This window comes from Durio zibethinus, chromosome 1 (genome assembly GCF_047325235.1).
Source record: "Durio zibethinus cultivar Kanyao isolate XHJ-2024 chromosome 1, ASM4732523v1, whole genome shotgun sequence".
In the NCBI taxonomy this organism is placed as follows: domain Eukaryota; kingdom Viridiplantae; phylum Streptophyta; class Magnoliopsida; order Malvales; family Malvaceae; genus Durio; species Durio zibethinus.
Window position 1 is genome coordinate 6279179 of NC_143162.1, and position 14819 is coordinate 6293997.

At 32.3% G+C, this 14819-nt stretch overlaps 2 protein-coding genes across 4 annotated transcripts; both read right to left on the minus strand.

Annotated features, from left to right (window-relative positions):
• Positions 1 to 414: 414 nt before the first annotated feature.
• Positions 415 to 6522, minus strand: LOC111311907 (protein SLOW GREEN 1, chloroplastic-like). 3 transcript variants are annotated; one of them, XM_089761316.1, is made up of 2 exons: positions 5343 to 6522; positions 415 to 754 (listed from the first exon to the last, which is right to left on the minus strand). In XM_089761316.1, exon 1 carries the CDS (start codon positions 6433 to 6435, stop codon positions 5398 to 5400), a length of 1038 nt encoding a protein of 345 aa, XP_089617442.1. In that variant the 5' UTR covers positions 6436 to 6522; the 3' UTR covers positions 415 to 754; positions 5343 to 5397. The 3 variants fall into 3 exon arrangements, with proteins under 3 accessions (XP_089617442.1, XP_089617444.1, XP_089617448.1); XM_089761318.1 differs by having other exon boundaries at positions 415 to 746; positions 5343 to 6507; XM_089761322.1 differs by lacking the exon at positions 415 to 754 and adding an exon at positions 4172 to 4380 and having other exon boundaries at positions 5343 to 6507.
• A 5721-nt stretch (positions 6523 to 12243) lies between these two features.
• Positions 12244 to 13721, minus strand: LOC111311064 (uncharacterized). Its single transcript, XM_022910442.2, has 3 exons — positions 13438 to 13721; positions 13226 to 13331; positions 12244 to 13032 (listed from the first exon to the last, which is right to left on the minus strand). Exons 1-3 carry the CDS (start codon positions 13468 to 13470, stop codon positions 12887 to 12889), a joined length of 285 nt encoding a protein of 94 aa, XP_022766177.1. The 5' UTR covers positions 13471 to 13721; the 3' UTR covers positions 12244 to 12886.
• Between the last annotated feature and the right edge of the window lie 1098 nt (positions 13722 to 14819).

The following is a 14819-nucleotide window of genomic DNA, read 5'->3' on the forward strand; positions in this document are numbered from 1 at the left end:
TCTTGGTACATTGGATTAGTCTAAGAATAGCCTTTAAACATGTGTCTGTAAAACATTTCCTTTCTATATTAGAGTAACTTCAATACTGTATTGAATTCATTTTCTTTCTTTTCGACAACAGATCTATATTTACATTCAATTCAAAATGCTGTAAAGATAAGGCTGGGTTAAATAACAGTACAAAATGTCAAAGCAAACAAGGAAAAACTTGTACTGCTCACCGCCAGTATCAGAAATTTGTCGTACGATCAGATAAGTCTGTCATGTCACAGACCTTTGTCTCAAAAGCAAAAGAATAACACCACACCACCTAACTTAAAGACTAACCTCAGACAAAACTATAGCAGACTGTGAGGCAAAAAATATTTGTACTGGGAACAAGCAAAGAGGAATGCTTGAAAGAAACAGGGCGGGTGAATCAAAGTATGAATACCGGATCCATTAACATGCACAGCATGGAAATAGCAAATACATACATTCACATCTACAGAATTGTCCCTGGCGGTCCTCAGGGTTCGTCTTACAGTGGCTCTTAAGGAATATAGTAACAATAAAACTAGACTCGAACCAGTTAAGCAAGTGGAACCCAAAAATTTTCCTGGAACACTCAACAATCCTGTATGATATTTACTCAACAACCTAGATGCTTGGCTGAAACTGAAAGTTTAAGCTTCCAAATGTAGCTTACTTGATTAAGTTCAAACAGAGCAGGTGATGCGGATTCCTGCTAAGCTGTCTACTAGCAACTGAGAACCTACCAAAACACAGATATCAAACAAATCTGTGAACATACCATCAGCGTGAACCACATAACAACATTAGCTAGATGGTATTGGCCCTTTATATTTACAGCACTAGAAGTTACTTGGCCACTAGCAAGCCCAAGGTGCAAAAGAGAGGAAAATATGAAAGGTAAGGTAAAAAAACAACAACAATAACATATTAAGCCTTATATCCCATACTCTGGGTCAGTTGTATGAAAAACCAAATAAGATAATCAAGTTTAAGTTGTTGCGCCACTCATTTCTATTAACAACTACCTTTTCATCTAATTTCTTAACCATCATATCTATTTTTATTAGAAAGGTAAGGCAGAAAAAAAAGATAAAAATCTAAATGTCCATAGCAACTAAATCTTGGTACAAACTTGTCCCAATATAAGTATACATGGCTGTGATCCAAAGCAGTGAGTTCAAACTCAAATAATGTTTTACACAAGTCAAACCATGATGAAAGACCAAGATAAGAATTCTCATTGGATTGTACATCGACACCCGGATGTAGAGTTAAATGTGCAAGGGTTAGTAGGTCGTCACCTGGAAGCAACGCCCCGTATCACCGCCCGGGTGCAATGTCAAATAGACAAGGGTTCTCATGTTTTGGTGGACAAACACAAGTAAAAAAGCTAGTCCATAGGGGTAAATTACGCTTAGACGCTTGAAATATAAGATCATTAACTGGTAAGCTTGTCGAGATTGGAGATGCAATGACTAGAAAAGGAATTAATATTATGTGTCTCCAAGAAACTAAGTGGGTAACGGAAAAGGCTAGAGAGATAGAAACATGGGACTCTAAACTTTGGTACACAAGGAAGGAAAGAAGCAGAAATGGAGTGTGGATAATTGTAAATAAGAATTTGAGGATGATATAGTTGAGATTAAAAGAAAAGGAGATAGAATTTTACTTGTTAAACTTATTTTAGAAGAGGTTACTGTTAACTTCCTTAGTGCTTACACCCAGCAAATAGGTTTGAATCAAGAGAGTAAGCAAAATTTTGGGAAAATTTATATGAGATAGTGCGAGCCATACCACATAGAGAAAAACTATTTATCAGAGGAGATATGAATAATCACGTAGGCAAGGATGGTAATGACTTTGAGATGGTACACGGAGGATATGTCTTTGGAGAAAAATGATATCGAAGAGACTATCCAAGAGTTTGCTACTGCATTTGACCTAACTATATTAAACACGTGTTTTAGGAAAAGGGAATTACACTTAGTAACATTTAGGAGTGGATCAAATGCTAGCCAAATTGATTTCTTTTTTACGAGAAAAAAGGATAGAAGTAGTGTTATACCATGTGAGAATGTGGCAATACAACATAGACTATTAGTACTCGATCTATTCCACCTTAAGGGGTTAAAGAAGAGACATCAGAGTCATAAACCACGTATTAAATGGTAGAACTTGAAGGGGGACAAAATGGTAACGTTTAGGGATAGACTAGTACGAAAAGTTGATTGGAAACCTGATGAAGGTATAGAAGTAATGTGGAAAAATATTACAGCCAAAATTCAAACGGTTGCTAAAGAGACACTTGACGAATTTATGGGTAGGGCACCATTAGGAAAGGACTCTTAGTGGTGGAACAAGGATGTGAAAATGGCAATTAAAGCTAAGCGAAAGTGTTATAAAAATTTATGGAACAATAAGAATGAAGAGAGTTATCTAAAGAATAAGACAACAAAAAATGAGACTAAAAAGGCTATTCAAAACTCAAAGAGTAAGATCCATGAGGAGTTATATAGAAAACTAGAGACAAAAGACGGAGAAAAAAAGTTGTTCAAAATTGCTAAGATGAAAGATAAAAACAGTAGGGATTTTAATAGTGTTAGATGCATTAAAAGCAATTATGGAAGAGATTTAATGAATGATGAAAAGATTAAAAAGAGATGAAGAGATTATTTTGATAATATTTTTAATAGCAGTTTTGAGCACGATTTAGGTGGGTCAAAAATACCTTCTTATGATGTAAATCGTGTGTTTAAACGTAATATTAAAAGCTACGAGATTAAAAAGGCTTTGAGAATAATGAGATCAAAGAAAGCTATAGGACCATATGGAATCTCGATTGAAGTCTGAAAATGCTTAGGTGAAATAATGACAGGATGGTTGACGGATCTTTTCAACAAAATTTGGCATACCCAAAAAATGCCAAAAGAATGGAGAAAAAGCACTCTTATGCCTTTATACCATAATAAAGGTGATATACAAGATTGTTTGAACTATCAAGAAAAAAAACTTATAAGTCATACTATGAAACTTTGGAAGAGAATAATTGAATGTAGGTTGCGATATGAGATCACTATTTGTGAAAACCAATTTGGGTTTATGCCGGGACGCTCCACAACAGAAGGGCTCCACTTTTTAAAGCTTTTATTGGAGGGTTTTCTAGTGAGAAAAAAAATCTATATATGGCATTTATCAACTTGGAGAAAGCATACAATAGAGTTCCTTGAAAGGTGCTTTGGTGGGCCTTAATGAAGAAAAAAATCCCTGTAAAATACATCAACATAATTAAAGATATGTATGAAAGAGTGGTAACAAATGTGAGTACGTTTAAGGGCATGACAAATCGCTTCCCCATTACCTTAGGATTACATCAACGCTCAACACTAAATCCTTTCCTTTTTGCATTAGTTATGGACAAGTCCACTGGATGTATCCAAGACAAGGTACCATGGTGTATGTTATTTGCCGACGATATACTCTTAGTTGGTGAAACTTGAGATGACCTTAATGCGAAATTAGAATTATGGAGGAGTACATTGGAATCTCAAGGTTTTAAATTAAGTAGATCTAAAATTGAATATATAGAATGCAAGTTTAGTAATCAAAGGGAAACGGGTACTAATATGATTAAGTTGGATGGTGAGGTAGTAACAAAGAATAGCCAATTTCGATATTTTGGATCAATTATTCAGAGTGATACTGAGATAAAAGCAAATGTCAAGTATAAGATTCAAGTAGGATGGGCAAGGTGACAAAGTGCATCAGGTATGTTGTGTGATCGCAACTTGCCTTTAAAGTTAAAAGCATAGTTGAATAAAACAACTGCAAGGCCTGCATTGCTATATGGAATTGAGTGTTTGGCTATTAAGAAACAACATGAGAAGAAAATAAACGTAGTGCAGATGATGATGCTTAGATGGATGTGTGGTAGGATTCAAAGAGACAATTAAATATGAAGAGATTTGAGAAAAATTAGGGGTAGTCCAAATTGAAGAGAAAATAAGAGAAGGCCGTTTGTGATGGTTTGGACATGCGAAATGTAGGCTTAGCTATACAATGGTTAGGAGAATTGAGTCTATAGATCTAGGAGAAATCAAAACATCTAGAGGTAGACTAAGAAAAACATGGATGCAAGTAATAAAAAACGATATGATAGTTAAGGAATTAGATCAAAAGGTTGTTATTGATAGAAATGAGTGGCATAAGAAGATTCAAACTACAACGTAACATAAGTCTCTTATTTCATTTTTCATATAACCGATCCCAGAGGATGGGATATTAGGCTTAGTGTTGTTGTTGTTGTGCAAGAATTCCTTCAGCAACTTCCAATTTCATATGCACATAAAGCACATGTTTCACATGCACCTGCCAAGCATAAAACATTTGAGTGCCAAAGAAATGCAATCATAAGGGAAAATTTGGCAGGAAATGTTGGCTATCAGCAGCTGACATAGACTCTGATTCAAATTTCCAACTTCCATTTATAGTAAGTCGCATCTTGGAATTTGAAATAAAAAAGCACAAAATAATAATGGAATATTGAGGCAAATGATAAGTTTAATGCAACCTTTTGCATGCAAGGAAAATAAAAGTGGAAGTAAAATGAATTATCAGTTAAGTGCACTAACATTATGCTTGAAGCAAGAACTGTCCTAGGCTCATGCAGCACATCATCCAACAGAAAAAGAATAGAAATTGCCCCCAATAAATCTTCTCTAAAGGTCCTACACGTCTGAATTTTACGGGGCATTTTCTTTTTTCTTTTGTTGGTATTGACTATGGAGGATTTTCTAAACCATGCTTAATTGAACATAATCAAAGGTCATAAATAGGTTCTAAACACTACATGGAACCTAACACAAAGGCATGGGTAAATGCACTTCAAGTTTGGAAAACCGATGAAAAGAAGTTTTAAATGTAGAAAGAAATTCAAAACTATTTCGAAATTCCTACCATTTGTAACAGCAAATCAACAATTAATTCCTACCCTTTCTATCTTCTTCTTTAGGCAGAATTCCAAATTAGCAATGTTTATACTAAACCCAAAAAATTAAGTAAGAAAAATTAAATAGAACAGAAGGCACAATATGACCATAATGCATCAAAATAACAGGCATATCAAGCTTCCTACCATCGTCCATGCAAAATTCAGACAGAGAATGACTAAAGTAACTAAATTATATGCTGTGCCTCTTGTCAATATTCATACTTCATTACTAAATACCTACCTTTAATTATAAACTATTATTCAAATTCTTGCACAAAAACTGAAAGATAATTAAAAAAAAAAAGGAGAAGAATTTAAAAATTAAAAATTAAAAAGGGACCTCTTTGTAAAAACCACCAATCTTCACCTCTGATAACAAACAAACCACATGTCCCTCAACTCTTCCCCGCGCCTTCCCTCGCAACTTTTTCGGCCAAAAGCTTCGTCGCCACCATGTTATCAACAAAGAACTCCCTATAAGGGTGATTCCTAGGAAGAAGTTTTGTAAACTTTTCAAACTGCTTCTCAGCCTCATCTTTCTTCTTCAATAAAGAGTAAATAAGCCCCATACACAAGTATGGCCGAAAATCCCTTGGCTCTTCCTTAACCAAACCCTCATAAACCTTCAAAGCTTCAGAATGGTTCCCTTCAATTACCCGAATTTGCGCAATCAATAGCTTAAAATCCCTAAAGTCTTTATTTCTCTTCTCCTTCTTGCACTTCTCCATTGCCCCTTCAATTCTTTTTTCCAGTTCTTTCAATTTTTGGCCCGACTCAGAATAAGCGATCACAAGGCCGTGAAAAGCCTCGACCCGAACCGGGTCTTTAACTAATATTTCTTCGAACTCGTTCTTGGCTAGCTCGAAATCGCCACTGTAGCTATGGATTTGGGCTTTTAACATAGGCCATTCGGTTTCTTTGGGTTCGAGCTCGATCAAGCGGCCAATAACTTCGATAGCTTGTTGGAGTTTCTTTGATTTGATCCGAACCTCCATGAGAGACCGCAGAGCTTCAACGTCATTGGGGTACTGAATTAAGTGTTCTTCGATGGTTTTTTCTTGATCTTCTAAGGAGATATTCGTGTCCGTTGAGATGGGCTCTGCTGTGGGCGTTACCGTTGGGGAGGCGAGTACGGGTTTTTGGTGGAAGCGAGTGAAGAAGAGCGCGGCAGCGGCGGTAATGGTAATGCAAGTGGCTTTGAGGAGTGGGGTCAGCGTTTGGAAAAGGGATGGTTTGGGGGTTTCATAGAGTGGAGCTGAGGAGGAGGAGGATGGGGAAGATGAAGCTCTGATGGAAGAAAATTTGAACGGAGATGATGAGGGTGAAGTCCTGAAGGAGAGAGAGAAGATGGGTTTAGAGAAGGATGGACCGCAGTGATTGAAAGAAAGGTGGGGAGATTGGAGACGGCAGTGTACTTTAGCCAAAGACCCCATGCTTCTAAAGAAAAAGAGGGGTTTTTTCTCTAAAACCCTGGCAGAGGTAAAATGATAACGGAGAGGCAGAAGGGAAAGTTCAAAACCCATCCAGCAACGAGGAATCCAGAATGTGCGATTTTTGCTTCCAAATAATACGACAGCGTTTTGGACTATTGGAGGCCCAATCTTGCTTTGTCGGAGTTAGTTTGAGCCCTAATGATGCTTTGATCAAGCTAAGTTTGAGGCCTCATGAGCACAATCCAGCAATTCCATATCATTCATAAAAATAGGATACGAGTTTATATTTGCATACGTTCCATATGCTGTCAGCCTGTCATCAAATTAATGAATGATACAAATCAATTAATTTTTCTTTCATTCAAATTTAAAAGATATTTATTTTTTTGAGTTTTTAAATTATTCAAAGTGACAGTATTTAGTTGAGTGATAATAAATAAAATGTATGCAATATTAATGCATCAAATATAAGTTTTTTTTTTTTTTTATATACTTCAAGCAAATCGAATAGCTAGGAGAGTGATAAGTTTTTTTATATATATATATATATATATTAATGTTTTTTATTATTTTTAATAGGAAAAAATTAAATGTCTTTGAATTCTTTTTTATACCGTATTAGTAAAATCTTTTTAATTCTACAAACGGAGTTAAAAGACTAATAAATATTTTATTTTTAAATTAATTTTTTAATATATCTTAAAAATTCATATTTGCCATCTTACTAATTTTATTTATAAAATCTAAAGACTTCATGAATTAAATAATTTTTCATATGTACTTATCTAATACACTAATTTCACTCACATAAATTTTATTATGAAAATTCTATTTTCAAGATTTTAATACTTGTTACTTAATTCCCTAAAATGAAAACATGAAAAGTAGGTAAGTGCATTATTTGGATGCAATATGTTAGTGCATATAGTTTTATCCTTTTTAACAAATCTTTTAAAAATATGTATTACCTTTCCAACTTCGAATGAGATTAAAAAGTTCATTGATAATGTATAAGATAAATTTTCATATTTTATATTAATAATCATTATTTAGGATAGTTTTTTAAATTTACTAAGTGAAGTTAAAATATTTTTATGTACTTTTTTTTAATTTAATTTATTAAAATCTTTAAATATACCCTAATGAAGTAAAGTAACAAGTCACAATTTTGAAATATATGAGATTTATTTTCATTAGAAAGAAAAATAAATTAGACATATACAAGCCTCGTTATAGTAGGAATGGCTGGCTTATCTGTGAATATTTGTGTAGGTTTCATAATTTCATTTGTAGATATCTCATGTCATGATTCTTTTGCATTACTCTTGAGCGAGATTTTAACACTAGTTAATTACACACCAATTGTCATTATTACTTATATACTAGTGATGGGGATTCAGTTTCGTCCGATCTATTATAAAAATTTTAAGTATTTTATTAAATTGGTATTTGTTTGAGTTAAAAGTTAGAGTGATATGTGCAATTAACCTTTCCTAAATCTTTTTGAGAATTTAAGTTTGTCATCATCGTTAATTATATACTAGTGATGGTGATTGATTTATTATAAAAATTTTAAGTATTTTTTAAATTGATATTTGTTTGAGTTAAAAGTTAGAGTGGTATATTTAGTTAACCTTCCTTAAATCCTTATGAGAATTTAACCTTATGTAAATTTAGTATTGAGATGCTAAAAGCTTCAAAACAATAATTCACACTATGAACATTGAACTATTGAGATAGTCCTACAATACTTAGCCACGACTTAGAGGCTCTTTTGTTGGCTCTAAAAGTTCATGTCCAGTAGAAAGTATAGCAATTGTTGGTGTAGGTTGCACCTATAAATCAACCATATTTTTTTAGATTATGAAAAGTCATCAAAACCAAAATAGTGAGCAATATAGTATATTCACCATCATAACACACACTATAGCAAGTAGTCCTACTTTTGAAGCACCAATTCTTTCTCCAGATTTTAGAACTATTACATTTTTCTGAATGTCACATCCCTACAATACAGACGCTTGTTTGAGCTTTTGAAATAAAAAAGAAAGCATGCAAATGTAAAGTTATTTCGGATCAAAGCATTCATTATAAAGAAAAACGTTAGAAATTATAGAATGCAAAAGACATAAGTACAATCAAATTTATCATTACTTTGAAATTCTAAAAAAAAAAAAAGAACTTCTTAGACAAAACCAAACTAATAAAACACCTTTGCAAGCCTTGAATGAAAATTCAATAAAATCACAATGACCCTATTTCCAAACGGAGGATTACAATTCAACTACAGTAATTCAACTTCAAACTACAATCATGGCTTTAAAAAAGAAAACAAATGAAAGAATATTTTTTATTCATAAATAAGTAAAATTTCATACAACATAGGGAGACAAAAAAGAAAACCCGTTTAAGTGAGATGGGAAAAGTTAATTTTTCTAAAAGATCAAGAACTTTAACCATCTGTTTAATGATAAGACGCTAACTCCTATAAACAACAACACATGCTACCACATTCCTTCTTTGAGGCCAACTACTTTCAGAATCTTCAATCCTTAATAGAACTTCCCCTAAAAATTCCTAAAACAGGTTGGCCCAGCAACAACTGCCAGCAACCTCCACTTAGTTTGAACATTCCAGTTGGTCTTGAATTACCGAGCGTAACCTTAGCTTGGCAATGCATTTTATTTTCATGAATAACGTTAAAAAGTATAACAAAACTTAACATTATTGCATGTCAATTTCTTTATTTTCCATAGGATGCCATGATACTTGATCTATATGTCTCAGTTAGTTCTACGAACACAACTGCTTTCCTAGGCCATATTCAACTTCCTAAACTCCACTCTTTGGTTATGAACTATTTTTCTTCATTAACTATACACATAAATCACATTAAAAGCAAGACAATAAACTCAAATTCAAGTACAACCACAATGATCCACAACACTACATAATAAAAAGTTCTTTTCCTTTTCATCACATTCAACATAAAATCATATGAAACTGACATTCAAAGTTAAGGATAGAAACCAAAGAAAATACTAAAAAATAATATACTTCTAGTTTAAACTCTGAACAATTCCTAATGAATGTGAGTTTAAACACTCAAAATTCAAAGTCAAGGAAAAGAACCATATTAAAATCATATACTTCTTGGTAAAACTCTGAACAACTTCTAATATCATGAAAATTTAATAGTCAGTTTTTTTGTGATTTAAAATCATATAAAAAGTATCCAAACTAAAAAATAGAGGTAATGAAAACAACTAAAACTCATTTTCATCCAAGATTACAACATGCAAAGACAAAATCTTATCAAAAAATGCATTCTCAATAACATGCAATCTCCAAACCACAAAACCCGAAACCCATTCAACAATCAAATTCCATTAAACAAAATTACAAACTGTAATACCAAAATGATGACAATAAAACCTAAAAGAAAAGAAAAATTGACATTCAATGAAACAAAAAAAGAGAACAAAATTTTGTATAAAAAAACAGCTAAAAAAAAGCAATAATTAAAGAAAAACGAAAAGAAAAACTCACACAAAAAGAAGCCTTTCCTAGACGCGACAATAGCTCTGTTTCAAACAAAAATACAAACAACATAAAAAAATTTTAAAAACAAAGAGAACCTACACCTATCAAACATAGAAGCACAAAAAAGAACAGCTATTAAAAAAACTTCTTCATCCTCTAGTGGATCAAACATAAAAAAGGAAAAAAAATAAAAAAAACCAACCATCCAGTAAAAACTCACTTAGTATAAAAGGGAAAAAAAAAGACGCGTGTCCTTCCTAGATCCTTTTATAAATCCTTTTTATATAAGGATATATAGTTATGCATATGTAAATGATGAGATTAATTACTCCCAAGTTTTTAACCAAGAAAAGCCATTTTCACTTAGATTCTTAAGCAATGACTAATAATGTGCGAGTGTTTAATTGCTCATTTGGGGTAGGAATGCAGTAAGGGAGGCCGTTTTTCTCCATTTTCCCTCTCTATTTGACATTTTAATGTCATTGGACATGGTGCTCTCTTGTTAGGATATAATTAAGCCGAGTTGATAAAGTAAAAAACCTCAAATTCAATTCAAAATTTGTTATTCAAAATTTGATTTGAATGCGATTGAGTTTAAATTTTTTAATTCGAGCTCAACTCGAGATAAATATCAAACTATTCAAATTCACTCAATTGATTCATTTATTAAATAAAAAATGAATTCAATTCCTAAACTCGACTTTAAGTTTGATTATTTGTGTTTGAACTTGAATTGGAACTCAAATTAATTTATATAAAAGTAAAATAGTAATTTTTAATTAAAATAATAAAAAATATATATTAAAATAAAAAAAATTATACTAGATCTACTATCTATTTGAATTAGTATTAAAATATTCAAACTCAACTTATTCAATTAGTTCAGCTATTCAAGGTGTTGAGCTACTAAAAGTTAAATTGAGCTCAATAACAATCAAATAAAATTTGAATTTTATCTTTATCGAGTAATTTGAAAGCATTATATCATTTACACCGTTATCTATATATTTTTGTTTCTAGACATGTTTATACAGTGTTGCCACCCTGAAAATCTGCTGATCTTGAAATAGAATGGGTTGATTAAAGGTGAAAGAACTACGTTTGCCAACGGTTTATCATCTTCAATTCATCATCGATCATTTATTCATTGATAGTACTACTCGTTATTCCTTTGCTCACATACGGAAATCACAAGCTTCTCTGTAATCGACGTCCAATCCCTTTACATGTAAGAGGGTCTAAAAATTCCAATCAGGGTCGTACCCATTAGATTCATGAGTTTTTAATTTTTTTTTTTTATTTTGCTTTCAGAATTTTCGATCGTTTGGGATACTAGGCATTGCAGTACATATGTCACAAGCTTTTGAACATTTGGGACAAATGACAGAGTGCAGCGGGGTTTCTTTCAATCATTGAACAGGAATTAGGTTTCTCTCGTGGTTGGATATTTCCTTTATTTTCATTTGACAATGATTCTGCAGGAATCAGAGTTTTCCGGATCGAAAGAAGAAAAATAGTAACCATTTCAAGTATAGTGAAGCGAATAGCAGACATGATCAGCAGCTTGTTGTTCAGTGCAAGTGAACTCCCATAATCAGAATTCATGTGCCAAAGCTGACTGAGCCTAGTTATGAAAATGGTTGCCAACTTATAACTCAGTTAATCCATCTTTTTCTTAAGTGATGACATTTAATAATGTTAAATTTTAAATTTTAATATTCATAATTTTTTTATTTTAGAATTGTAACATTCTTTATAAAAAAAGAACAAAGTCCGAAAAGAAATATATTCTTAGGATTTAAAGAATATATATATCCTTTTACATTACAACTTTTTAAGGTATGTTATCATTTTTTTAAAACTACTATAAACTCAAATTGTAATGTTTTTATTTTGTTAATATTATCTTTTGCAGTGATTCTGCACATGATCCAAAATCATTTCAAGGTTATTACCTGAACGCTTAGTCATTCACATGCCTAGTGTTAGATAGCTTTTTGCATCGATTCAAAGCATTTCTAACTATTAATTTGCTCCTTGATTGCTCTAATCCAATTCAATAAAGAAAATTTTTTACTTAAAGCATTTTTGACCGACTGTGGAAATGACAGCTTCAAGTAAAATGCAATAACTAGATGGGACAAACCACAAGTGGGGGGATTGGCATTTGGGATCAGAACTCATACTGTGTAAAGTTCATCAAGTTGGCTTTCTCAACCGCATACTTTACATCGTATACATATGAACAAAAACAAAGACATGCTGTTGGGCAATGGCCAATGGGCGATATATATAAATTGATCCCTTGCTTCAAATTCATTGATCAAAACGAAAAAAAGAAAGTTTGGGATGTGACAATGACGCACAGTCGTCAGTCGTCCCTTTTAAACATGGTCCCAAAATCCCATTCCCACGACTCATTTAAACATACAAATACTACGGACAGAGAGAAAGGCCAAAGGGGGTTAAGTTTTTACGAAGAAACCTAGCTAGCCTGGACTAGGACACGGGAGTCAGGACACGGGAGTCAGGACACGCAATCAAAAGAAACAAAGAGGGCGGTGACACGTTTATACAACGTGCCATCAAGTCATGCAACCCCCGTCCACACACTGCTCCACATGCCGTCACGCTTCCCGATTACTGTTTCTCTTTTCCTTTTTTTTTTTTTTTTTGTTTTTTAATCTTTTGTTCTTCATCAATGATTTTTACTACAACCAACCAATCCAACGACGTCGTTTTATCGTTTTCTTTCTCTTCACTCTTGTTGTAGGCTCCTTTTGGAGTCACAGGCAATGCCGTGTAGGAAGTGACTTTCCGAAGCATCTCTACTGCGGGACTTTTATGCTGATTATTAATTACATAAACTACTTTAATAATTCTAACTCTTGATTTGAGTTATAGATAATCAGTCCTTGCCATTATTCTCCCTTATGGAAGCATCGAGCCTACTCTGGATCCTTTGCCTTTTCTCTATGTCAGTTGCTCTCTGGTCTCTGCCGCTTGTGTAAGCCTCGAAGAACTCCTTGTTCTCTTTCTCCAACTCATTCCAAACTGTAACCAGACAATACAGATCATATATTATAACTGAGAAAAAAAAAAAAGAACTCAAGATCCTTAATTTCTAGGCATTGACTGGCATCAAAGTCAGAGAATCCAATCACAAAAACTTCATGGACGTGTAATTAAGCTTGGTTGGAATGTTTTATTCATAAGTGATAAAGATAAAGAAAAAAGGTGAGTGAACCTGTTGAAGTAATGACTGGTTTAATATTTGCATGCTTAGACAAAGCTTCCATGCACTCTTCTTTGCTCATGTTGAATATCAAGCATTCTTCTATAAGATGGTGCACCTGCATATAATATATACATGATCATGACCATATTTGATCATCTTAGCAGCAAACTTTAATGGAAATTATAACTGAAAATTAAGATGATTAATTGATTATTACTTACCATGTGGATGTATGAAGCAGAAGAGTCAGCCATAAATCATACAAATATTATATTATTAGCACTAAAAGAAGCGCTTCAACTGTTAAGGCTTTTATATACCAAGAGGTAGAAGGATAGGAAATTTATAGAAGAACAGAGATGAGGGAGAAACTAGTAAAGGAAGGGAAAAGCGGACAAAATAAAAAGGAAAAGAGAAAGTAGGAGGAGACTAAATCTAGAGTGGGAAGAATCAGATACAGGTCAAGTGAAGGCCAAAAATGTTGAATATATAGACCATGGCCTGTGGGTGATCAATGGGATATTATTATTTTTTATAATAACAATGGGATATCATTAAATAATAATAAAATGATGATAATTAATCCACGATTAAATAAAAAAGTATTGATGAATTTTCAATAAAATATTAAATTATTTTTCATATTTAAAAAAAATTATTTGATATATTGATAATAAATTTTTTTAATTTTATAAACAAGAATAAAATAATGATAAATATCTTAATTTTTTTAAATTAATTTTTTAAAATAGATAAAATATATATTTTCATTTTAATTTTGTTTGTGAAATTAGAATATTTTATTATCAATATATTTAATATTTTTTTAAAAAAATACTTATTAATTTTAAATTTTATATAACTATCAATATAAAAAAATATTTATAATGATAAATGATATTTAATAATTCAATTGATGAAAAACCAAAATTTTAGGAGATTACAAATTTGAAAATCAACAAATAGCAACTTTCAACAATGTGAGCATCAATGTGATATTTCCATTTTCAAAATTCAAATATCATTCTTTCTATTTACTTTTAATTAATTAAAAAACAAAGTTTTTTTTTTTTTTTATCTGATGAATGGTGACATAGGTTGTTGGTGGGGTCCAAAATCCCACGTGGGACGATGTCTATGATTGGTGGAGAGGAGATTAGAGGAGATTCTATCAGCAGCCCTCATTTGTTCTTACATGGCCACTACGCCACTCTCCACGTGACACGTGGGACCCCAACCTTCTACATTTAGGTGTGCTAGGGCAGGTTACACCTCGTGCTGTCCACAATCTGGAACGGCAGCACCCATTACCAGGGTCCCGCACTTTAAACAAAAAATGACACGTGAAACTACCGTATGTATTTATCCTCACATGAGTCGCGATTGAATCCGGTGACATTTACATTCTGTCTGATTCGCGAGAAATAAATTTTAAAAAATAATATATGCATTTTTAAATATTTATTTAATAAAAAATTAATTAATCAATAAAAAATAATTTATTGATTAATAAAAAATTTATTTTTTAAAAAATTATCTCATAAATTAAAAAAAATATAAGATATTTTTTGAAAAAAAAAGTATTTATGAGTAAAACTATATA

What these genes read in the sequence shown, in the direction of transcription:
- LOC111311907 (XM_089761316.1), bottom strand. Translation starts at nt 6,435, where the DNA reads ATGGGGTCTTTGGCTAAAGTACACTGCCGTCTCCAATCTCCCCACCTT.
- LOC111311064 (XM_022910442.2), bottom strand. Translation starts at nt 13,470, where the DNA reads ATGGCTGACTCTTCTGCTTCATACATCCACATG. An exon ending in CTGCTTCATACATCCACATG is followed by an intron (nt 13,332 to 13,437) that starts GTAAGTAATAAT and finishes TATTATATGCAG; the next exon opens with GTGCACCATCTTATAGAAGA. An exon ending in ACCAGTCATTACTTCAACAG is followed by an intron (nt 13,033 to 13,225) that starts GTTCACTCACCT and finishes GTCTGGTTACAG; the next exon opens with TTTGGAATGAGTTGGAGAAA.